General features: G+C 40.9%; 1 protein-coding gene across 15 annotated transcripts in view; it reads right to left on the reverse strand.

Annotated features, from left to right (window-relative positions):
• Positions 1-25767, reverse strand: part of LMO7 (LIM domain 7) — a 132664-nt gene that overhangs the window by 65561 nt on the left and 41336 nt on the right. For 14 of the 15 annotated variants that reach the window (XM_087757051.1, XM_087757058.1, XM_087757057.1 and 11 more), the window contains exon 4: positions 9701-9807. In XM_087757051.1, coding sequence (XP_087613177.1) covers positions 9701-9807 — 107 coding nt within the window. Of the gene's footprint in view, positions 1-9700; positions 9808-10015; positions 10043-25767 lie in introns of those variants that run through there. The other variant, XM_087757055.1, reaches the window with a different exon arrangement.

The following is a 25767-nucleotide window of genomic DNA, read 5'->3' on the forward strand; positions in this document are numbered from 1 at the left end:
CTCCCTTTCCCCACCCCAGTTAAATATTTTATCATATAACGCGTTGGAATCCACGTCAATTGATGCATATCTGTACATACTGGGTTCAAAGGTGTGTACGTGTTTACATTTGCAGGACGTTTTTTCTAGAAGGGAAAGGAAAGAGGAAATATCATCCACATTAATCAACTTTCTTACTCTAGTCCCAGCAATTGGCTGCAGCAGCTTTCAAAATTTTTCTTTCTGAGTCAGCTTCTGATACCGCACTCCCTCCCGGAGCCGACGGGAGTGTGGGGAGGGCACAGTCGATACGCCGGAGGGCAGGGCTGCTGGGAGGACTGGCTCCGCAGGAACCTCAGGACATTCAAGAAGGACAAAGTCGGAGTCCTGCCCCCAGGATGGACCTAACCCCTGCAATGGCAGAGCGGGCTGGGGAGCTGGGCCTGGGGGTTCTGCTGGGCTGAATGTCAGCCAGCAGCAGACCCCGGCAACGTCGGCCAACAGCACCTGGGGCTGTATGAAATGGAGCATGGCCAGAAGGCTGATGGACCTGATCATCCTCTCCTTTCCTCAGTGCTCATTACGCCACATCTATAACACTGCTGTCTGCAGTTTGGTGCTCCCCAGTATGGGAAAGACGTTGGTAAACTGGAGCAAGTTGTGTGGAAGCCACTGGGACAGTCGGGGCTGGAGATCCTGAGCTTGATCATCCAGCTTGTTCAGCCTGGAGAAGAGTTCTCTAGTTGGGTTTTCTTTTGTTGTTGTTGGGTTTTTTCCTTTTGTTTCTTAAGGACAACAGATTTCTATCATTTAAAAGACACATGAAAAGATCACGCCTTTGTGTGGTTAAGCTTGGCTGCTATCTATCACTCTTCATTTCATGGTCTTCTAACCATATGGCGCGACTTGATTTCATTAAACCGGTTTCAGTGACAAGATGAAAACAACCCTGCAACCCTCTTGACATGCGCTTTATAAAAATATTTGAATTTGTTATTGCATTACCAATTATGTTCTGTTGTACTCACAGCACAAAACCTGTTAATGCTACTTCGAAGGATACTGAGTGCTCCAATTAAGCAGTAATAACAATTAAGAGTTGAAACCTCTGAAAGGAGAGTAACAATAGTATTAATCACAGCTCAGGAATAAAAATAGCCAAAATTAGGGTTTTGTATGAATTAGGATCCAGAACTGTCAATCCACTGTTCAGCTTTCCTTTCCCTATTTACAGAGTATGGTTAACAAACTCCTGTATCCATGGAAAACTTAAAGAAGTCAGCTTCCTCCCAGTATTTAAGTATAGGAGCTCCTCCTACTGAGTCTACAGAAAAGCTACCTGAACTTCAGCAATGTAGCAGTAAAATACAATTAAAAATAATAAGATAGTGAACTTGCATACATGTTCTGTATAATTGATACTAAGGCAACACAAGCTTATTCTTTTTAGAAGTCCTTCAACTTTCAACCTCAAACACAAGCACTTTTTTTTGTATGGAAAAAAAAAATCACCACCAAAAAAATGCAGGTTTTCTCTTCACCTTCTTTCATAACTCACTGCTACTCATCCAAATGCTTCCCTCTCTACACTGCATTTAATCCTGGAATGTTAGGGGATTGATGTGCATGCTTAAAATGAATACAGGTGCCTAAGGTTTAGGTGGATTGCCATGGGAATCCTCAAAGGTTAAAGACACTTCTCTTAACACAAAGCAAAAGAGCATTGAAAAAGTATTGCAAAAGATTTTAGTAGTAATGGTTTTGTACCCTCCCAAAAAGTTATTCCAGAGATACTTTTAAAATGTAATAGGATCAAAAATGGGGAGTTTGAACAAACCAACACCTTTCAGCAGAAAGCTACTGTAACCTCCTTCAGCAAATCATTCAGTTTTGTAGCATCACTATTTAAATTCCAATATAAGGCTGTAGATCTGTGTCACTGGAGATACCCGAATTGTTCTCGATACAACTAACACACACTAATGTCATTTTATTCCAAATTTGTTCAGACTCCTCCTGTACACTTGTAGGTACAGGTGTACAACTCCAGAAGCTTTTCATTCTTACAGCAGAATCATCTCACAAAATAGATAAATGGTAAAATCAAATGCTATCAAGAGTATAATCCCATAAAGAAAGTGTAAATTATTAACTGTTACATTGCTCAACAGAAAAAATGAACAATCTCAAACATTTCTCTTCATGACCAGAAACTTCACAGATAAAGCAGAAGGATTAAATAGCACTACACCCAACACTTTATAGACTTTACACTGAAAAGTTGGAGGTAAATTTCTTGCAAGTATGGTCCAAAGTCTGGAACATATTTTATTGCCTACAACGGTTTTACTGGAATGATTTAAAGCTTATGCAAATTAACGACATAAGTGGTATTTTACACTAAGCACAACAGTTTCACCAGACTGATAAAATACACTCTATTTTTATTTTCTTTACCTCTGCGTAACTGTCATCAGTACAAATAAAGGTTAAGTGCGCAAAATGCATGATCTTGAAATTAGTTTTATCCTAAACAAAACGAATACAGCTATTTCCATGTTTAGAATACAGCTATGCCAAGGAAGATTGGTTAATGTAAATATTACCCATTTCTACGAAAATGCCCACAGCAAAAATAAAATTTCCACACTTACAGAGTCATAGGAACATTTCTAGAGTCACTCTGAAGTGAGAATGCTGCACTTTTCCATTTCAAGGGAAGTGTCACTAGGAAACTCAGTTACCACAATAAAAGCCTATTACAACCACATGTGTAAGAAATGTTATTTCCCTAGATATAAGGAAAAAAAAAAAGCACCATTCATTTTTCTAATTAAATTTTGGTTAAATGGTTTGCATTTCAGCTTTCAAGACCCACAAAATGCTGTCTTTTATTCCTTTCATCTCAACTTGAATTCAAAGATAGTTTCTTAGACCTTCATATCCAAGACTTTGGGGTAATTGACTCTTCAGTCACACAGGTATAAGCTGGAGAATTTACACAGGTATAAGTTTTGGGCTAACTACTATCGTACTTCTTGCACTGAAGCACTTGGCTTTCATCCAGTCCACAACTTTCTATTCTACACAAAATAAAAAGACAGGAAAGGGCAGTTCCATGTTGCATGTTTTGGGTGTTTTGGTTTTTTTTTTTCTTTTTTTGAAGCCAAATTAGAACGAGGTTTTTCAAATCATTAAAATGCACATTTCTTGGAAAAAATCAGCACAGCAAATACAGGTTCAGCTCCATCATGCACTCTTATTATAAGCATGAAATTCTTGAGCAAAAAAAGATTTCAAGAAGATATAATGACTCTGCAAATACATTAGATATTTAAGACGACCTAAGTATGAATTCAGTATTATCAACAGCAAACACCAGTTGTGACCTACCTGTCCACAAATTAACTTGGTTTGTTTTGGTTTTTTGTTTGTTTGTTTTTGTTTGTTTGTTTGTTTTTTGGTTTTGTTTTAAGGTCTCCATTTTCAGGGTATTTGACTCTGCCTCCTTTGAGCAAAGTATGGCAGTTCCTCTTGAAGCACAAAATGGGATACAAGTCCCAAAAGAGTATCTCGTCACGACACCTCAAGCTTGCAGGTGAGTCGCATGTCAGACAATTCAAAGAGCTGAGTGCTACCAGCAAAACAACCCTAAAAAAGTTCCTCCAAAGACTGAGATGTGGTACTGCTTTCACAATTAAACCCTCCAAAAAGACCATCTTTCAGAGGCTTCTATGCAGATTGTTTTCTCCAGTGATCTATTTGGCAGTGGTAACATTCATCACATAGAACAGAAATTTCACTTTGCTTTCACTGACCCTGCAAAATAAAGCATCCTGAGCAGGAAACAGGAAACCCGGCATATTCCCTAGGACTAGACAGGAAGAACATGAAGGTCATGAGAAACCATCAACTTAAATGAAAATAAATAAATAATTAAATAGAAAATCTCTTTTCTATTTAGAAACTAAAGTCTACAGTTATTTTCCTACCACATGAAGAATGGGAAGTTGCTAAAGGACTGAATGTAGCGCTGGAAGAAGCTATGTCTGCATTCAACCCCTCTCTGCTACTGTTTGACTGCTATTGTCAGGAACCCTATTATATCTGCACATTTAGTGGGTGCACCCAAAAAGACAAGTGAGGCAATTTCATCACTGAAAGGAAGTGCTGGTGTTATTGTAATCTGAATCACGGGATAAAGAAGGTAGGTACTAGACGATACTTTGTGTGTGGCTTCACTTGGTGCTAGAAGGCTTCCTTTTGACAGCCCCTAAAAGGAGATGAGTGCTTAGTAAGGGACAATAATTGGGATATAGCAGATAGTGATTCTGTACATATGTTTAAAATAGTTTATGTTGGTATGATCAATATCTTTGTTCAATCCTATTTAATCATAAGAGATATCCTGCTCCCGATGAAGAGCTGCAGAACATAGGCTTACGACCACATCACTTAGCAACTATCCCATTTTTTCAAGCTTTATTTTAAATGCATCTCAACTCTGAAAAACTTTTTTGTGGTATTTTAAATTCAGAAAGTATTATCTCTGAACTGAAATAGAGAGCCTGTCTCTAAAATTCAGCTTCTGAAATGCTTGAACACAAGGATGAACATGACAGATAACAGTTGTTACTTCTCTCCAGTTGGCTCTAGTTATATAGAGCTTTATGCTACAGAAAGCATGGCATTCAAATTTTTCTAGGGTTGTTTTTTGCTTTAGGAAATTATGAAAAATAATTGAGCTAAAGGAGCATTAAATTGATAAGTTAAAATAACCCAAAAGATAGAAACGCCAGGGCTAGATTGAGAGCTCTGTTACTTCATCTCATGTATGCGCTCAATCCCACTTTAGCAGGACTTCTCTGACAGCGTTTTCTGTTTGCTTCATAAGATTTACACTTCATTTAGCACATAGGATTGATAATGAATACAAGAAAAAGTACAGAGCAGCAAAAAGTTGAAGGCCTAATCCAAATACCAAGTTTTGCAAGGTGCTGAGATACTTGCAGCTATCTTTGGAGACCATTTTTGAGTTTAATTCAAGACCTACTCTAAATATAACCCCGTAGTAATAATACTAATAGAAGCCAGGTATTTTACTTTTATATTTTATTGAAGAATGACATTAATATAGTAAAACTTCAACATCAGGAATCAGGGGCTTACGGCAGCTTTAAAAAAGTTTAATATTTAGGATTAAGGCAGTGAACTGTTTCTTTTTTTTTTTTTTTTTGCTTAGTTCAATATTTTCATCTATTAACTCACCATTGTTTGGATTTATTATTAGTATTTAATGAGAGTCTTTAAGTGCATACCTCATTTTACACAATTGGAATTTTTTTTCAGATGGAAGAATTAATTTGCTTGAAAGACAAGACGAATTTTAATTATGCCATCAGTCCGATTGTTCAGGCTGCCTCATTTAAAACTGATAATTGGGATAACAAATTCCATCAGAACTGAAACTCTCACTTTTAACTCCATGGCATGATTTTACTAAGAACCATTCCACAGCTGGGAACAACTGGGTGTGTCACCTCTAAAGAGCTGGGTAAGGAAGTGCTTAACATTTTTAAATAGTAACTGTGCTGACAACCGAGAGTCACTAAGCTCTTATTGCATTCTTACTTTGATAGAACTAAAAAAGAATCAAATGAAATATTAAGACAATCTTGCATTAGTATTAAAAAAACAAACAAACAAACGAAAAACCCCAAACAAACCAAACAACCAAGCTGCTGGGCATTAAAATAACATCTCCTCTGATTAAAAATAATAAAATCCTAGGCTAAAATAACAAAATATACTGAAAGAACTGAAGAGGGACACATATGCATTTACACAAATAACGAGCCACAAAACAAGAAGATATGCACACAACTGCCAGACACGGTATGTAAAGAATAAATCCATCCGGATAATCTTTATTGGAACACATGACATTACTGTACTATACCATTGAGCAATAACTTCTGCAGATTTACAGAAAGACTAAACCATAAATCTCAGACATTAATCCGCACTCCCATTTTCATTGGCAGAAAAGAAACCATCCATGCCATGCCAGTATATTTTTCCACATCACCCGACAACTAATCTCATTGCTGATCTAGCAAAGCATAAAGTTTGCAAGGCTTTAAACAGCAACCAGTAATTTTAACCAGCCCTCTTCACACAAACTTCTGAACAATAAAATTTTAAGGAGCTTTTTCTTTGCAAAAAGGATAATCACATAATCACTTGGAACTGAGAGTCTGGATATTTAAGAGGATTCTTGCCTCTCCTGCCCCAGATACTAGTAGTAATTACAGACGAGGGTTTCAAATCATGCCTGTGCATCATCTCAGTTGCAATAACAAACCAAAATACAAGTGAAAGTTGCAACTTCATTACCAGATTAATTAAGATTATTTCTTAGTACAGCTTCTGGCAAGCCATGAATAACAGAGGGTCTTTACCTTAACTCAGGTGACACAAGAACATTACACCACGTACAAATAAAGAGTTTGGTATTTCTTAATGGCTTGACTTTATCGTTGATGAGACAGAAAGACAGAGTGCTATCAGTAAAGGTACAGTGAAAGGCAGCAAGCACACTCAGAAAAGAGGTATGAGGAGAAAATAACTCTTCCCACTGGGAAGGGAGCCTGCCCAGGTGGGACAGGACAGGGGTCTGAGATGCCAGCAGCCCGAGGGCGTAGGATTTCCCACAAAGCAAGAAGAAGGAGGTACCATATGCCAACTGCCAGGCAGCAGAGACGGGAGCAACAGAGGGAACACCATCATCCTCAGAGGGCAGGCGTTCCTCAGGCAGGGCCTTCCCAGCATCAGAGGCGTCAGAGCAATTAAGACGAGTCTACAGAAGGCCAAGCACAGCAGGGACAGAGATGCAACCTCCCAGCCAGTGTCAGGGACTGGTTTTGCTCTGACATAAGATGACAACTCTCATGGACTGGTTTTGCTCTGACATAAGATGACAACTCTCATGTCCTCCTTAGCAACAGAAGCCGACCCACCCTTTTAACGGTGCCTTCCTCTCATCCATTTTCCACATACAAGGAAAATCAGGCATTTTCTTATGCCCAGCAGTACATACACGTATCCTACCAGCGCACTGTTCTCAGCCGTCCCAGCCTGAAAAGCTGACTGTTTAAGCAACAGTTTATTTAATCTATTTTGGGTAGATAAAAAGCACACGCTAATGGTAGTGCAACAGCAGAACACAGCCATGCTGCCGAGTTGTCAAAATACACACCGCTTCAGGCACACGTTAAAGTTATCCTGTACAGCCTATGGCAGCTCATTTAAGACGTGGGCAATTAGCCTCAGGTGATGGTGGCAAAATGAATTTGCTTAGGAATGGTAGAAAGCCAAAACTGAAATGCAATCTTTTATAAAAATCAGCAAAGAAGTTTTCCCTCTTTGTGACAACAAGTTATTTACTTTTAATGCTGAGTCCAAGGTTAACAGAGGATAATGAGAAAGAAAGACATGAAACAGTATCCCTTTTCTGAGGCCTGGCATCCTACAAGTTTTGAAGAAATTTGCAATTCAGCTTGAATGTATGAAACAAGCAGTTTCTATTAAATAACAACAATAAAAAAATATCAGCTAAAGTTCCTGATCAGACAGCATTTCTCTCCTGACACACACGTGACTCTCTCTGGAAACCCTCTGAAGACCAGCTTGCCCTCTGGGCAATCAAATGATGCATAATTAACTTTTAAATAGAGAGAGTTATCTTCATATAACTTATTCCCTTCATTTCTTGGAATAAAACTTCCCTCCCGTCCCTCCCCAAACTCCTCAACATGTCAAAATGTGCTAGCATAGTTAGGTTACCACTTTACAGCATGCTCAGATACAGAAGTTTTGAATTACTCTGTAAGCATTTTACACACACTGTGGGACTGTCATATGATACGTAACATGTGGAAAATCAGATTTATATTGAAACAAATTAAAAGAGCATGGCTATACTGCTGGCAGCTCTTTCGACTTTAACCCAGACTCCTTGCATTGCTGTCCATAAGAAGTGCTCAACAGTTAAATCTGTTTTTTTAAAAAACACTAATTAATCTGTTGCAGAGTAGGTATGATGTAAAACCCCCATTGCCTTATGACAACTTCAAATTCCAGCCTTACTCTCTGCTCCCAGAGCTGGGAAGGGAGCTGGCGGAGCTGAAAGGACCCCAAAAAAACCTGGTTACAGACCCACTGGATGAATTTCATGGCTGACCTCACTTGGGCACCGCGGTTAACATAGGGACGAGTTGGACAACATACCTTGCACAACCGTTTGCTAACACGACCTCCCCGGGGTTTCAGCTTGTCGCTATTGACGCTGCCGAAGACCAGCTCCTGGCAGCCTCCAACCCTTCCCAGCTATACCCGTGAAGCAAACCTCCACCAAGGTAACTTTAGCAAGGGTTTTATGGATAATTAAAGCGGGGCAGAGGTTACCAACCCTCCAGCTTTCGGCATGACACAGGAATCAGTGGGGCGAATACCAGCGCCCTGGAAAGGCGCCATGTCCCTAAACACCACATTAGTGAGAAATTATGTTTCGGGTATGAGTCAAAGATTGGAAAACACATTGCTGTCTCAAGTATCAGACCTCAAAACAGTACGAACTTTCATTCTGAAACCAGGCAGAGAGTATGTCAACACGCTACCACCCAATCCACCGACAAGAGATTTCTTTCTAATTAAAGCAGTTATTTAACAATATTTTTTCTTCCTTGTATTGACAGAAGGACTACTGCCTATTCCTCTTTGATAAAACTGGTAATTTAAGACAGGAATCAATTCTTAACATTTAACTTGACAGGTTTCCAACAAAACTCACTAAAGCTGCTTTTTTTTTTTTTTTGAGACTCAATAATAAATTCACCCTTTGTACCGACACAATAAAAACAGCTAATGTTGTAACAAAGCAAGATGCCCCAAGACGATATTTTTCCATAACACATTTATCTTAAAACCCCTGTTAAGTGTCTATATATTAAAGCTCCACCTGAATCTCTCAGAAACTAGTAATAAAACTTGTGTTAGGAGACACAGCAGTCCTGAAACTTGAGAATCCACTAATTATATTTCAGAATCAAACCACTGCTATTTCACAGGAAAACTCTTTTCTCTGTAAACATGACAATTACCTTGTGTGCAATTCAGTACTTGGTTTCTACTCACTCACACACACCCCCCCCTCGACAGGAGATGTGACATTTGGTGACAAACACCTGATTAAAATTCAGAGTGGCAAGACCAGCGGTCTCTTAGGAACACCGTACCGGAGCCTCAGAGCCATTCAGGTAAGTATCAGAAGTACCACCTCAGCCTTTCAGCTTCTACATCAGTAATGTCAAGGCATAAAGGAAAGTGATGCTTTCGATAGCATTTAACAGTTAATTTTGCTCCAAGTTTAACATAACCTGAACAGCTTCCGTCTCATATATTAAATGCTGTAAATATTCAATAACAATTGGGTTGCTTGTAAAGCATAATACTACTTCATTTTTTAAATTAAATTTGTGCAAACCTTATTTACCAGCCTTAACAATGCTTAAACTCTCACCACAGTATTCAGAACTGCTCATACCAGATGAAAAGAAGAATTTTCCATAGCCAAACATTTAAAATAAATAAATAAATAAAAAGGACTGTGAAACAGCTTAGAGGGAGAAGGGGAGGGAAAAAATAAAACCACAAAACTCACTTGACTGTAACTCGATTGGACAAATCCTGAAGATCTCCTGGGTGAAAAAGCTGAGCTTCTTTCAGTCCAATATTTTCGCACGCTTTCAGAAAAACATTTATATTATCCTGCGAAGAGAAGTAGAAAGCAGTTGCTTAGTTAAAAGCACTAAGCAGGTTTTGCAAGATGATTAGTGTGAGCCTCTAAATGTCAAAGTCCAGCTCACGGAAATAATACTGAAAAAGCAATCTTCTGGATCATAAACACAGGTCGTTTCTCATGCACACAGGCAGGCTGGTGTGCGATCTTGGTGACTGAGGGTACGTTAAAGATTACCTTGCATAAGGCAGCGGCGAGCCAGTAGGCAGCAATCTCCACTTTGATGTCAGCTCTGCTCAGCAAACAAACGCCCTCTTCCTAGCTTTGCACGACAAGCCTCACCTCTTGCCTTTAAAAATAACTCCAGCTACTGACATTCACCACCCAGAAACTCTTGGCAGGGGAGGAAGAAGAGGAGGGACGCACTGTTTCTATGCTTACAGACCGATGAGGGAATCGTACTGCACCTGGAGTCTGGGTTTGGTTGCTGAGCAAAGCTCTAGAGACAGAAACCAAATCATACTCAGCTCTGCTGCTTCCTTACTTGGGGGGTTTTCTCTCTTTCGCCTTCCTCTCCTTCATCTCCCCCCCACCAGCTCACACCAATATATAATAAAATATAGGTGCGGTGTATTACAGCACCCACTCGCTGCACCTGCTGCAGATCAACCGAATAGCAAGAGCAAAGTTAAAAAAAAAAAAAAAAAAAAAAAAATCCAACGATCTAGAGAGAGATTATACAACTTGTGATCTCTTTCCACTTCATAAACAATAGGCAATAGGCAAGAAATTCCTTCTCGTTAAGGCGGAATGCTATCAACAGCAAAAGAATGTGCCCTCTTGAGCACTTGCTCCCTTCAGCTGGGAGCCACAGGAAAAGGTACACAAAGTTACTTAATTCATAAGCTATGCACAGCCCTGTCATTTGAAGGGTTTGTAAGTCAAGGTGCTGGTATCAGAGTTTCACAGTATAGAAAAGTTCCGCTTCAGCAATTTAATACACGTTACACTTTTTTTTTTTTTTTTTTCTGGCACATAATCACTGGATGTAACAATTATTCCATCATTTAGAATTTATTAAAAAAAAAAAACACCAACAAAAAAAAAAAACCAAAAAAAACAAGCCACAAAGAAAACAAGAGCTGCTTCTAATACAGACTTTAAAAAGTAAAACAAATACTTTAAAACAAGTAAAACAAACCCAAGAATCCCCGCAACCTTCTGTTTTGAAGGTCCCTAGGACTCTAGTATTTCTTATCAGTCTGTAAACACAGCTTCACTCAAGGAAAATATTTGAACAAGGTATTCCCCGTGCAGGCTGCTAGCTCCGTGTTACCACATCCGAAAGATCCCAAGTGTCTCACACCGTGAAGTTTACAACCCAAAGCCTGACGTGCGATCTGCCACCGTGGGGGCTGTTTTGCTGCGGAGGGATACGACATGACAACGATGACGGGGGACACGCTGTGGTGGCAGATGAGCGGAGGGGGCTGGGAAGGATGGAGGACAGGCAACCTCACCTCTGCACCAGCTCCTGCAGTACCCAAGGGGCTGCCTGCGCAAGTGGCAAAGGCAGAGCTTCATGCTGGGGATGCAACCTCAGGAGGGACATTTACTTTTCCCTTCCATGCAATGCCCCTTTTTCCCTTCCATGCAACACAGGGAAAGCTGGCGAGATGCGTCGGTTTTAGTCAATTGATGTTTGAGTGTCACATTAGCACCAAAGCCCCAAGGACTTGAAAAGGCATCGTTTCTTCTGCATGCAAGAGGCCACAGGTTAAAGTCCCATTGCGAGAAGAGGAGGAACTACTTGTTAAACAACAAAACACACCCAACTATCAGATCAGTGTTCAGGGGTCTGGGGAGTCCAAGAAACAGACAGGTAAGGCAAAGGAAGAAAGCAACGGAGCAGAAGAAACAAGTAGTTGCAAGGTAATGAACTGACACCAACACTAAGGCAACATGCCCCGATTGGTCTCACCAGTCACAAAAACTCAAAGTAAAACTCCCAAACCGATGGGTTACGTCAATAGAACTGTGGAGAATGAGCACACTGTGCAGGTAAACAAGGAAGAACAGTCAGAGATTTAGAGAAATGGATGCTGCCTACACCCCGAGCACAACGAAAACAAACCAGAAGAGTTGCTCATCCATGGCTGCTCGGCTGCACAACCACCAAACTGTTGGCGCATGAGAGAATTACATTTTAAAGGTGTCACAGCAATTAAACCTATCAAACATCAGCCCTCTGATAAATAACACTTCCAGCCCCCGAGAGCATCATCACCGACATGAGTCAAGACCTTCAGACGTGGGTTAGAGGCAGGGGGAGCTAACACGGGAGGCAGAACACAGCTAGTCACAGCACTCACTGGCATGCAGGATAAAACATGGTTCAGAATTTGCCTCCCCCCCACCCCCACTCCCCCCAGTTTGATCACGCCTGCCATCTCGCATAGGACTGCCCCAACACCAGCTCTCCTCCTGCCAGGGCCTGGAATTCACCCCCAGAGCATCAAGAGAGGTTACCCAAAAGGCCATTGCTCAGGTTTGGATATTGACACAAAAAGGTATAATTTCAACAAATCAGCACTTCTAGATACTGTCTTTGCCAAGTTATTCTTGACCATTCCTAATCATCATAGTAAATCGCTGAAGCTACAGGTCTCAAAATAGCTAGCACCCATTTTAAACTCTACCAGAATAATGAACCTGAAAAAGAATTTTAAATAGCACCACAGAAATAAGCAGAAAAAAAAATGACAAGCTATCAACCTTGCAATTAGATTTATCATTAGAACTGTGAACAGGAACATTGTTCTGTGGTTAATGCGCTCAAATATAGAAGCCATCATGCTATTCCTTTTACCAATATAACTATACTTTAATAAGACTAATGGTCATTACCACTTCAGCTCCAAAGGGAGCTGAATCTGAGCTGCAATCAGAATCTCATCATACTCCACAAAAAGGATTTTTTTTTTTAAACATTCAGAACTCAAAAGCCTGGAGCAGAACAACACACCAGACCTATCTTCTGGTGACCACAAGTCACCCAAGCAGCGTGCTTGAGAAAAAAGGGTTTCATGCCTGTGTCCACAGCCCCCCTCTCCCACCAAGGTCTTCCCAATCTCTGTAAACGAGGGCAGGCCATTTACATTTAAGAAAGATTCAAATTAGCAGAGTTGCAGAGAAAGAGAAGTATGATGAGGAAAAGACAAAGGACCTATATAATGAGAACAGGAGAACTTGGTTCCGTTACACCAGTAAAATGGAGCACAAGAGGCAATACTGCTGCCATCTACCAGCACAAGGGGAGCAACATCAGAAGGGGAGAGAAGAGCTGCCCAGTCCAAAAGCAAGGATACACAGTCAGACAGATCAAACACGCTTATGCACAAAACATAAGGTTTATGACCATTAAAAAAAAGAAAGCTTGTGAACCGACTAACGGGGACAATGGGGACAAAATCAACTAGATGATTTTAACACAGAGCTTGATCAATGCATTTCCTTGAGCATCTCAAGTTGGAATTAGCATCATACAATTACAGGTCTTAAATCACAACAAAAATAAAGCCTGAAGTCTTAACCACAAAATTCAAGTGCAATTCATTTCTGGTATGTTAATACTACTTCTAAGTGTTTTGGTGGGAGGGGGAGAGGAGGCTGGAAGGAGACTGGCGGGAGGCTGTTTTTTTTCCCCAGCGTGCATGATGAAACAGCAGAGCATTTCAGATGCTCCCAGCACAACTTCAGTTTCCCACAAGCCGTACAGACCTACATTAAACGCACAGCGCAGAACGCTGACTAGGTAGAGCTATTACCATTCAGCATTTCATTTTTGCCTCAAACTTCAAAGTAAACCGCACCCAAAAACTCTGCAAAGTCGTAACACGGGAGCCGGAGCTGGCAGTGGGAAGCAGGTCGTCTACGAGCAGGCATTTAAATACCACCGTTCAGAGGAATGGCAAACAATACCGCACGCTTTCAGGCATGCACCTGCCTTTCTGGTCCCCACGGGGCATCACTAGCCACAAAACCTTCCCTCTGCCTGTTGCTAAAGCATCCCCCTCTAACCAACATTGAGACGACAAGATGCCATGCCCGTGTTGAAAGTGAGACCGTGGTCCCTCCCTTCAACGTCCTAGCAGAGCAGGGTTGCCTTTCTCACTCCTGCAACCTCATGGACGTGAGGAGAGGAAAGAGCTGAGCCTTCCCCCGTCCTTCCTTGCTAGACCTCAGCGCTGCTTCTGCTCCTAGGCACGGGGCAGGGGGGCTGCACCAGAGCTCTGCACCTCCAGCAGGTGAACGGGGAGCAGGGCTGCCACAGCAGGGCTCATTCCCATCGCTATTCTCCAGACCGCCAAGAAGAAAGAAGCCAGTCACTGCATGGGAAAATAGGAGAACATGGGCACCTTCTTTTAAAAAAATAATTAAACCAAGTAATTAAAAAATAGGGGGATCACAACTGGCAGTGGTGCTGTGTTTGCACCTGTAATCAGCTCCTAATGTATGTCACCATAGCAAGAACATGAGACAAAGTTGATGCAGCACTATGAAAAGGAAGACAACCACATAGCACTGGTGAGGCGGTGGTGGTGGGGAAGTACATAGGTTCCTCAACACCTGAAAAACAGGGAAAAAAGAGAGAGCACTTCTAAAATGGAAAAAAACCAACATAGCATGTGCAACAGGGAAATGAGGGAAAAGACAAAAGTAGAGATACAAAAAGGATCAAGAAAGAGTTGACCTTACATAGAAAGAAAAAAACGAAACCAACCAAACAAAAAAACCCACAACCTGAAAAGGGACACAAAGTGCACAAAATAGGAAAAGAATTTTAAAAATCTCTAAAGTGAAAGAGCATGAAGTGAAAGGTAATTAAGAAGAGAGGTCTCCACATAAGAATGTGTAAATACCATCTTATTTTGACCACTTATGTGCAATGCAACATCATGCTAAATTCGGCTTGTATATTTGAGCTGCAATTTAATTAAAAAAAGAAACCCCTCATTATCATGATTATCTGGGTGGGGCAGGAATATTAATTTAAACAACTGTGTAAATAAATTTGCTTTCTTTAGGGTGCAGTCATGCTGTGTGGTAAGCCTGTCTTCTCCCTAGTTAACTGTTTCTCTGAAGCCCTACACATGCACCGAAATACAGCAAGATCTCATAGGCATACAAGTTATGGCACATCTTTCAATTCACTCGGCATCTGGGAGAAAAACAATTTAATTAACATGGTGTTTTTCTGTTTTTCCTGGCTGCATTGGGTTGATAGATGAAGACAGTCCTCCAGGTTGTCTCCTACTCTTATGCAAATACCCACCGTTTCAGTTAAAGCCCTTAGTTTTACTGCTATTCAAGCTCTGGGTTTTTTTGTTGTTGTTTTTTTGTTTTATCTGGGGCGGGGGATTTTAGGTGTTGTTTGTTTTTTTTTTTTCTCCAGACTGTGAAGGGGAAGGATGGGAACAGAATTTCATAATGGCACCCTATCCTCACAGGACCGTGAAGCATATCTGCATGGAAGTTTCACAGCATCATCCAGACCGTGACTTGGTGCCAGAAGTTGTTTTCAATTTCCAAGCTCCCGAAAAAAAAGAAAGAAAAAAAAAAAAAAAACCCAAACACTCAATACCTACAGCGCCTAGCAACAAAAACTTTTGACATTTCAGGAAGAGAGACTGAGGCATTTTTTTGGCTACAGGATTCTGAAGATAATTTGACTAGATCATATTTAACAGGCATGTTTCCCAGTACTACATTTATGAAGAACATTTGGAGTCACCTTGAAAGCTTACACTGTGCCTCCTTGAGCTCTGCATTCACAACAAAATCCTCCTTAAGAAGGTATTTTTTAAAAGTAGAACATGTTTTCCATGCAGCATTATACCGACCACTAAAGGTAGCTCAAATCAGTTTACTACAGAATTTAGAGCTGCATTTTGCAGCAGCATCACTGCACAGCTCCGCATTGTTTATATTCGGAGGTGGGGTAAGGGAAGAAACCTACAGCAGGAGCTCGCTGAACGAGTCTGGTGACTTGCTCTTCCTTGGAGGTACGTTTCGGTTATTAGCGCTGGCTGTGGGTACGGGGTGGGGGCAGAAGGGGTGAGGGGAGAGAGCAGGGAATGGGGCTGAACCAACCTTGTGGTCTGACCACAGGCCTGGGAGCCAGGAACTCCCAATTACCACCTTGGCCTTGCACGTTGGGATGCTTGGTGCCCGTCACCCGCTCATTCCGTCTGTAGACTGTGATCCCAGCTCCTACGGCTCTCTCTATTTCTCTGAAGGCTGCTAACGGGTTCGACCTTGAGCCGAAAGGAAGAGGAGGAGGAGTGGGTGGAACAGCTAAACTGCTTTTTTCCTCCCTTTTTGGGCCCAAAACTAAAAATAATAATTACAACAATCATCCTGCAGGGATATTTTGACTTCGAGTGACCTCAGGGCTTCTGTTCAGTAAATCATCCCACCTATAACAGCGTGCACGGAGCAGTCTATTGGCCAAAGATCAGAAACGGTGGTAATTGCTTTGCCAGTCCCCTCTGTGCACCCTTCGTTGTTTTTCCACATTGGGTAAAATAATAAATTACTGTGATCCTTGACACTGTGATTGCCTGCCCCAGCTCTACGCACGATTACTGACACCAACTCTTTCACGATTCACTTCAAGCTCTCCTCTCAAAAAGCAGGTGCTCCTGCTGCCAGAATGCAGGAATGAAACTTTCTGCATGAACTCTCCCATCACCTTGGTGCTCCCACTATCAAGAACTGTAAATCATAGCCGAGAAGAGGAATATTCCCCTTCACCACTGCAATTTGTGAGTCTCAGGGTTCAACCATTATGGAAACCATGTTCTGAAGCATTTTGGTTTTGGACAAAAAGGTCCATCCATCCCCCAAACCCCAACTCCATCTGTGACGACAGCAGCAGGTCACGGATCTCTGTAAGATCAAGGTGTGTGTTGAAGGATCTTCCCCAGAGTTTGTTCCTCAGCTCCTGGCACTGCCCACCACCATGTGTAATGGCCAGCAGAAGACCTCTCTGCCCAGCTCACCTCATTGCCTGCAACCTCTTGCCGCACTGAGCTCCACAGTTTCTTTCCAACAGGAGTAACGGGATTACGGAAAACACACAACAGAAATTAATGGTTTTTTTTTTTGGAGCTGGACTTCCAAGTTGACAGTTTTCGAGCTGCTTGACACAGGAAGGGACCAACTGTCCCCCGATGACTCAAAATCCCTCCCCAGGCCCATGTCTCTTACTGTCCTACAGTGTAACCTTTGCTATGACATTACAGCCGCATATTACAGTGACAACATGTACCAAATGAGCCTTTTATTGATAAGAGAGAGTGAATATCAGGTTGTAAACCGCAGGTGAGTTTCTGGGATGTCACTGCTACCAAATAAGGCCTGCTGAAAAGGAGAAGGGCAAAAGTACAGCATGTGGGCACCCCAGGCAGACATGCCTTGTTAATCGAGAGAGCTCTCTGCACTTCAGCTTCATCGCGTTTTGGATAAGACAAAGGGAATTTAGCTTACCCACTCGCAGGCATTCTTACTGTAAAGAAAATATAGGCTCAGAAATCCAGTATGGAATAACCATCACAGGCTATTTCCATGTTTAGACAAGACTTAACTTTCCCACCAGTTACTTGCACTCCAGTCAAAGTCAAGGGGAAAGAAAAAAAAAATATCAAGTGATGTGCTTTTCACCCCAAACAGTTTATACAAAACAGACTTTACAAGTGTGTAAAATACTCCAGTGCCAAATCACCCCACTACACAGAACTGGAATGACAGTAATCCACTTAAAGGTGAAACTCCCCTGAAGCCTAATGAGTAATAAAAGAAGTAAAGACCTCTTGTTCTTGAAACACAAAAGTTTTCGCAGAGCTTGCTTCCCTGCCCCCCCAACCCCTCCTTTTTTTAATTTGTACACACAAGTTTTTCTGTTTCGCTCACCCAAGTTAACAATTTGATATAGATGAAATTCAGCCCCTCTGCATACAGGACTTAGAAACAGAGCAAGCTGCCTCAGATCCTCAGTTCACATAGTCCCTGATTTTTAGACTACAATTTAGTACTTCATTCCTCCTAAAACAGAATTCCGAAGTTTCCTCTAACTTTGCTTCCTTCAGCAGCCTGACATCTTTCGTTTCTCAAGAGGAGTAGCATCCTACTACCCTATTTAACCCTTGCTGTCCTACGTGGGCTCATCCCATGGTGTAGAGAAGATCCCCCTGCACGCCCAGATCAACGAGCGGGTTTGGAAACAATCTCCCTTGCAGCCCATCTGAACTCCTGCATTAGTGCTAGGCTTCCTTGTGTTCCTCCCCATCCTCACGCCCCGCAGAAAGCGAGCTCGGTCACTGCAGCCCCAGCGGCTCAGCACCCTGCATTCGGCAGCATTTGGTGTTGGCATCGTATTTAATACCTCTTTTACATACATCACCGGAGGAGGATGATTCAGCATGGGCACACGGGCGCGGAGGTGTTCAGACAGGCGTTAAAAGATGTGGTATGAGGATTTTGTACCAAAACAGAAGAGTGAGTAGCATTGCTGTACAGCTCCCGGCACTGATACCGCAGAAAAAGCGATCATCACCGCTGCAATTAACATCTACTTCCTTTGGAAATTACCATGAATTCTAAGCACTGCACATCAATAAATATTTGACAAGCTAGAGATGAAAGAACTGTAGCGTCCAGTTTATGAAGATTTAGCGCAAATAAACAATGCCTCCTGCAAGAAATCTCTAAACCACGCTTCCTTGGCAAAGGGAGGAGAAATCAGATTATAAATGTCACAAGTATGATTTAAGGTGTGTACCTTTTCTACATGGTTGACATTTTTTTTCCAGTTAGGAAGGAATGTTTCTTTACAAACACAGAAAGAGTCATCAGTTATTTAAGGAAATAAAAATAGCATACAAATGACAGAGTACACCACAGACTACAGCTGATTGAGTTGATAAATGGAAATTTTTTGCAGTTCATTTGGCAACTGTATTTATGTATTTTTGTTAAGTGCTGGCAAGTTGAGGCAAAAAGGGTCATATTTTTTCAGAGCTTTGGTTTAGAGCAGGAGGAGGGATGAAAAATTTCCACATTAGAAAGTTCTTGCTGCCAATAATATTACTTTACAGTTAGTTTACAAGAATTTTTTGATTAATTAATTAGCATTTTGACATCTCATCCCAGTAACATGTTGGAAGCATCGGTCTGGAAGACATGATCTCATTTAAAGCATCCCCAAAATACTGCTTTTGATTCATGGAGTTCAACCAACAGGCACAGCACTTACTGTCCCCTGACCAGATGTCAGGGTGAGCAGTTGAACCACCATTTCTTGAAGTCTGCAGCCATATAATTTCTCCCCACTTATGTCTCCTAGATACATTTCACTTCTTCATCACCCACCCAAAACCTGTCAAGTTCAATCCAGCGGCTGGGTTTCATTCTGCCTGATTGAAGTCTTGAGCAGCTACTAAAAATGTCACAAAGAGTTTGCATCAACCTCCCCTTTCCCCACACCCTACATTTCAAAGTGTTTAGGCAGTAACAGAAAACAATTAAAGGAAATTCAGAGCTAAGGCTGAAACGTACCATATGTTTTCAAGCAGAAGGGCACAAAACACCAGTAAACCACTGCCCAGATTACATACTCCCACTATCAGGCATTGAAAGACTACAGAACAATGTCATCTCTAACTATTAATAACCATACTTCCTTTCTCGCACACAACCCTCTTTTCTTAATTGTCTAGCAGACATATTTCCATACAAGCCACATTCCCCTTTCCCATAAGACAACAGAAGGAGTACCAGAAGTGATTTATAGTGCCACATACATTCCCTATCAGGTCTTGCATCACTCCTGACATTTGTTAGTTTATAGACTTAGGTTCTCAGAACTCAGGTCAGACTTTTTTTTCTTTTTGATTCACAGTATAGTCTATGAGAGAATCTGACTGAATGTCAAAATTTCACCCCTACCCTACTCTGACTTACTGATTGACCACAGGAAAGCCACTAAAACTCTCTCTGCCCATGCCCTATCTTCACCATGGTTTCAGTTCTACACCTGAAGACCACTTTGCAAAGTACTCCAAGATCTAACATTTTGAAGACTTTTATATAAGAGGTATGACTTTTCTTAAATTCTTAAGGATAATGATCAGGTTTCTAAAATGTTTCATAAATTTACAAAGACAAAGTAATAACTTTCTATTTTTTTTTCATTATTTTTTTTTCAAATCAGGATTTTCATCCCCCGGTTTGTGTGCACGTCATTCTCCCAAATTTGAAGCAACATCTGCTTAGGAGCTGGAAGTAATGGCAACTGAAACCTCTGAATTTTACAACGAAAACACACATGCTAATTTCCACATGCATTTTTTGTAGCACTGACAAAATCCCACTAAAATTCATTAAGTAAGAAATTTAACATATTGTTTGATGGTTACATTTGAAATACCATGCTGCGTCACTTCCCAGGTGAAAAAATATATTCTCAGACTAATATAAATTCTTTTATGTCCAGGAAACTTGTTTGAGCGCTTCAGCTGGACCACTGATCAAAGAAGAAAGTTTCCCCTCCCATGTAATTGTACTTGTCAGAACAAAACTAGATACTTAAGGTGTATCCTAGTCACCTGTTTGGTATCAGTCAGGTAGAAGTCCTCATCTGGTTTAAGCACTTTAAAAATCTGAAGATGTTACTGCACTTACTTAAAACAATGCAGTAAACATACCACTACACTAGATTTCAGGCTGAAATATCTAGAGGAAAAAAAAAAGGCAAAAAGCATGGAGAACATAGTACCTCAAATTGCTTGTTTGGTTTGTGGGTGGTCTTTTCGTTTGTTTTGGTGTTTGGGTTTTGGTTTCTGTTGTTATTGTTTTTTAAGTATAGTAAAATTAGATTACTTAAAGTTATGCTGTCCTTCCTGGCAATTACCATTTCTTTATTGAAAAAATCTCTTGCTTCCCACAGGAAAAAGGAAAATAACGCTTACTGGAAGTTCCGTTACCTGCAGCATAAAAAGGATATTGAACAAAAAGAGGTAGATAACTATGACTGTAAGCAAGAACCTGACCTTGTTTCTGTCACCTGAAGTGTTCCTGAGCCTGCATTAAATGTGTAGGCTGCCTTATAAAGGAGAGCACACGTTGGATGAAGGGCATGAGATCCGTCAGACTGTGTCCACTTTCACTTTCTCTCCCTTCCTCTTCAGTTTTAGACATATATAGAAGAATAAAAGTCACAAGAAACACTAATTGCTCTTGAAAAACAAAAATCTCCACTCACACAAGCAATGATTATGCCAAGTAACTAGAAGTTTCTTAAAATACTTGTCTTCTGAATTCCCCAACAACTTGCTCAGCATATGCATCCAGAAAACGGGTGATGATGCCTCTTTAACTTTGTTTACACGTTGAAATTATCAAATTTTCAGAAAGAGACGTGTATCATCTTGTGCCTTGCCTTATGAAAAGCAACACCAGACTAATCAGCTTCCAGGTGAAAGACATCACATAGGACTTAACGCAACTTCACTCTTCGCAGCAGTGCTGCGTATGCACTCACCCTGTACCTCTGAATTTACAGCCTAAAGACAAATTAAAATCCCAAGACCCAGGTCAGCCATGAGGGAGAGGGAGGGCGATGAAGGCAGGCGTCGAGGCAGAGCCCACAGCTGCTGCATTAGCCGTAATGTGCTCTGGTCCTCGTCAAAAAGGCGGCTTAAACCTTCAGAAGAAAAAGCAACGCTCCACATCACTCAGTATTACTCCCTCATCACTTCAAAAAGAAACATCAGACAAGCAGAGCATGTCAAATGGCTGTCAGCTCATTAGTCAGCTCGCGACCAAAATTTATGAGGCTATTTCTTATGAGTGTTTTTGGACACTGTTAGTTGCTGCAGAACCAGCAAGCCCATCCGGGTTCGAGCCTTTATTTTTTGGTGTTTGGTAGCAAAGCAAAGAAAACAACAGTAGCTTTTATGTAAACTTAGTTCAGGTATTTGTATATTTTTCCCTTCCTTACTTGCCTTGAAGAATAGAAAGGAAAAGTTCTCTTATACTCATTTTCTCATACCAGACAAACTACTGTTAATATTACTAATGTAGCCCATACTAGTCAAATTCATAGAACAGGAGTTTAATATTTAAAAATTCAAATTATTTAAAAAAAATACAAAATGCAAGAAAAAAAGAGAAGCAGGGACAAATATAAAGCCTATACTAAACACAAGGAGGTGAACAGCAGGAAAAAAAAAAATAGTCAGGATTTTCAGCATGAAGGAATGAACTTTGGAAATAGAGCTGCTTTGAAAAAGAGGATTCTTTTTTACATTAAAATAAAACCTCTCATATTAAAGTAACCATTAGATTTTCAAATGTAATTGGAAAACATAACTAAGTAATCTAGAGAAGGAACTTTGTAGCCAAGTCGTAAATAAAACATACAACTGAAATAATCTTCACTTTGCAAGTGTGAATTTTACCTGAAAAAGTTGTTTTAAAAGCGTCCTATAATAAAGTCAAATTGTCATCTGCATGCCATTCCCCTGCAACACACACACAAAAAACCCCCAAACAAAACCCAAAAAACAACAAAAAAACCCAACGCTGTCAAGAAAAGTTTCCCACAGAAAAGGAAATTTTGGCCAGCCCTACTTGATGACAAGAGATAAGGAAGTACCAGGGTGGTTCCATGGTTTGCAAAGTGTTAGGCACAAAGGCTCAGAAAAATATTTTTTAATGGCAGCAGTTTTATCTTCTCCAGCCCTATCTTTATCTCCCCTTTCATTTTGGTATAGTTTTCTTTCATATTTCTCCCTTCTACCTTTGTTATTCCCTACTTTCCTGGTGTAGGAGGTGCATGCCAATGATCTCCCTAACGAAGTGGCTCTCCCCCACTGTTTGAGGTGGTTGTCTTGGTGCAAATAGAATTAATACCTTCTGATACACGAAATAAGTAAGTTATAGAATGTAGTGGTGTTATATTAGATTGCATTAAAGAGAGGGAATGATGTTTGAGAAGCACTTGTCAGAAGGGCGTATTGGGCCTTGGCGAATCAGGAAAACAAGTGTTTGAAAAATCCTGCCTGGAAAACTAGCAAGACGCTCTCCACCCTAAAGGAAAATTAATTCCCCACTAGAACAAAAAAAATCCTATTCTACAGTATTTCAGGTGCACGTGTTCAAACCTGGGACTGCCTAGAGATGTGCAGTTTTATTCTCTTTTGTGAAAGGGAAACAAAAGTTCACCAAAAACCCTCTGCCAAAGCTGAAGAACTTCATGAAGATGACATTTGGTGGTAATATTCATCCAGCACTCACACTGAGTGACAGTTAGCAACATCGCTACTTGTTTGAAATGGAGGATCAACTTTAAAAAAAACAAAAAGCACTAATGGCATTTCATTTACAATTCTAATAAACCCAATAGCTTTCTACTCTGCCGTGTGGTTTAACCACAGCCCTCACACCTCTGATGGGATGAAACACTTCCCAACCACAGAGCAAAGTGTTGCACTTCCATTTTACTCACAGGAGCTGCATGGAAAGACAGATGGTCTCAAATGGTACCGAACTGGTACGTGGCAAGGCAAGGTTCCCATTAGCTACCGCTCTCCAAAGGAGATACTGACTCTAACTCTGAATTTGCTTCACCACCTGGTCTCAGCTGGAAACTTACTTTAACTAAAATTTTGCCTTGCTACAGAGCACTGTTACTTATTTTGAGCAATGAGCAATGTATTATTCTGACAGATATGTCGAGCTTGCATATACTATACAAAACTCATTCATCTTCCCACTGTCTCATGATGTCTTATGACTTCCATCCCGGTTCATGATTCTCTCTGCGTTCAGCCAACTGGGTTGGAAACGTGAGGTTTCTGGGGAACAACGGCGCTGCAGCCAGAGATGCGCCTCAAAATGCTCTGCAGAGCCTTGTTGGAAAATATGTTGTCAGACCACAAAGTCCTCCCCCTTGTGTGACTATATCCAAGCCATCTCACATGCTGGGATTCAAGCTGAAAAGCCTCTATTTATTAAGAACTAAGTTTTCTTTGGGTTTGCTTTTGCTAAGCATTCATTTTATTTCCACTCCCCCCACCCCCCAAGTACTCTAAGCAAAAATCATTTTGCAGGATCTGAACCCAGCAAGATTTATCAATTTGAGTAATTTTCTTTAAATCCCATCTCCGTTTCACATAACTATGAACCAGAAAAAGTGGATTTTTAAGGCAGACTGCACTTTCACTGCCATGCATAATGAAACCCCAGCTTCCACAATCCTGTGGCCTTTTGGTTACCCTTACCACGTCCCCCAGAAATGCCAGAGGGCTTCAGGAACTGCTACTCTGTGCCGGCTGGCTTGCCTGCTCTGCTGTACTAGGAAAATATATGCACCGCTCCTTACACAAACTGTGTATTTTAGACAGTTTGAAAGATAAGCAGAAATTAAACTTTCATTTTCCAGAAACTGTTTTAGTGCAAGGGTTTTAAACAAACGGCATTTTAAAAAAAAAATGGACAAAATTAAAGCAAACAAACAGCCACGTCCCAGCTAACTCTCTTTGGGAAACCTACGGGGACGTCACCATCTCCGAAACCTGCCGTGCGCTGTTAAAAGCGACCTGCAGCAAGTGGCATCTTTCTGTGACCGCCGCTGGAGTTAGTCCTTTGCGCCTGCAAGATGGCACGCCTCATTCCTCAGGAAACCACCTCAAGGGCTGCACGGACGATCCTTCGGTCACTCGTCTTTGACCACCGCTTCCCTGAAACAGCTCTAGTACTTGCCTTACCCCCAGTGTAGCAGTTCAGTTTTACCAACTGGCACATAAATGAATAAATAAACATGGCTAAGATGATGGCTAGATCTCACCCAAACCATGGGAGGCACATGCTTGAGATATGAAAAGGAGCAGCGGGGCTGCAGCGTGAGCTGCTAGATGGAGATCAGTTTACGGCCGGGTCCAACTCTCCCTCCCAAAGAGCTTTAGCAGACCCTTCCACGCAAGCTCCAGCCCAGTCTTCCTGCACCAGGCCAAACTGGGGAGAAATGTAATCAATTTTTTTTAAGTTTGCTTGGTACCAATTCATCATTTTTTGTTAACTGAATGCCAAGGTTCATTTCGGTATTACATAATCAAAATACATTTATTTATCCGTTCCATCATGGTTATACCTGAACAACTGTGATCCACACCCAAAATCACTAGACAACAGTACAATCAAACTAAAAGTGAAAGCTAAAGCTTATTTTCAGTTGTCCAAAATGTGGTTGGAATTTAGGCAATCCTCCTAACATAAAGCCCCTATTAGATTTTATGAGAATTAAGGTATCACAAAAGCAAATATGATGTAACAAATTAATAATGCGTTTACTTCCTTAAAAAAAAGCACTGCAGTTCCCTCACTCAATACAAAAAAGTACAACACGTAATATTCCATATAAAACCTTTTCCATGGGTTAACACAGAACATCAGCTCTCTCAATGACTACCTTCAAGTGGTATTTTAACAACAATACCACTGCATGATCTTGGTTTACGAGAATCACTCACCTTTCCTCCCCTTTCCTTTATTTTTCAAGACTTGTAGGAACTAGAAACAACTTGAAGGAAAAATAATATACTACAAGTAAGATATAAACTACACACCTAATGAACACTCTGAATTTTTGCATCTGGAAAAAAAACCAAACAAAAAACCCATATAAAAAACAGAGTTCTTACAGTTATGATTCAAGCTGACACTTAAGTCACCACAAAAATGAAATCTAGCCTATGGTTTTCTGGCTTGGATCAACTGGCTACTTCAGAGGCCATTTAGAGAACCAAACTGCTGATAGAATAACTGTGCTGTCGTCCCCAGAAGGATTTTGGTTTCATTCGAATTCTTTTTTGGATCCCTCACAGGAAAAGAATGTGCAGCACTTGTTATTCGCAAGCCTAATACCC

Source organism: Nipponia nippon, unplaced genomic scaffold (genome assembly GCF_047370975.1).
Source record: "Nipponia nippon isolate SJK-2023a ecotype South Korea unplaced genomic scaffold, ASM4737097v1 scaffold_2, whole genome shotgun sequence".
Taxonomy (NCBI): Eukaryota; Metazoa; Chordata; class Aves; order Pelecaniformes; family Threskiornithidae; genus Nipponia; species Nipponia nippon.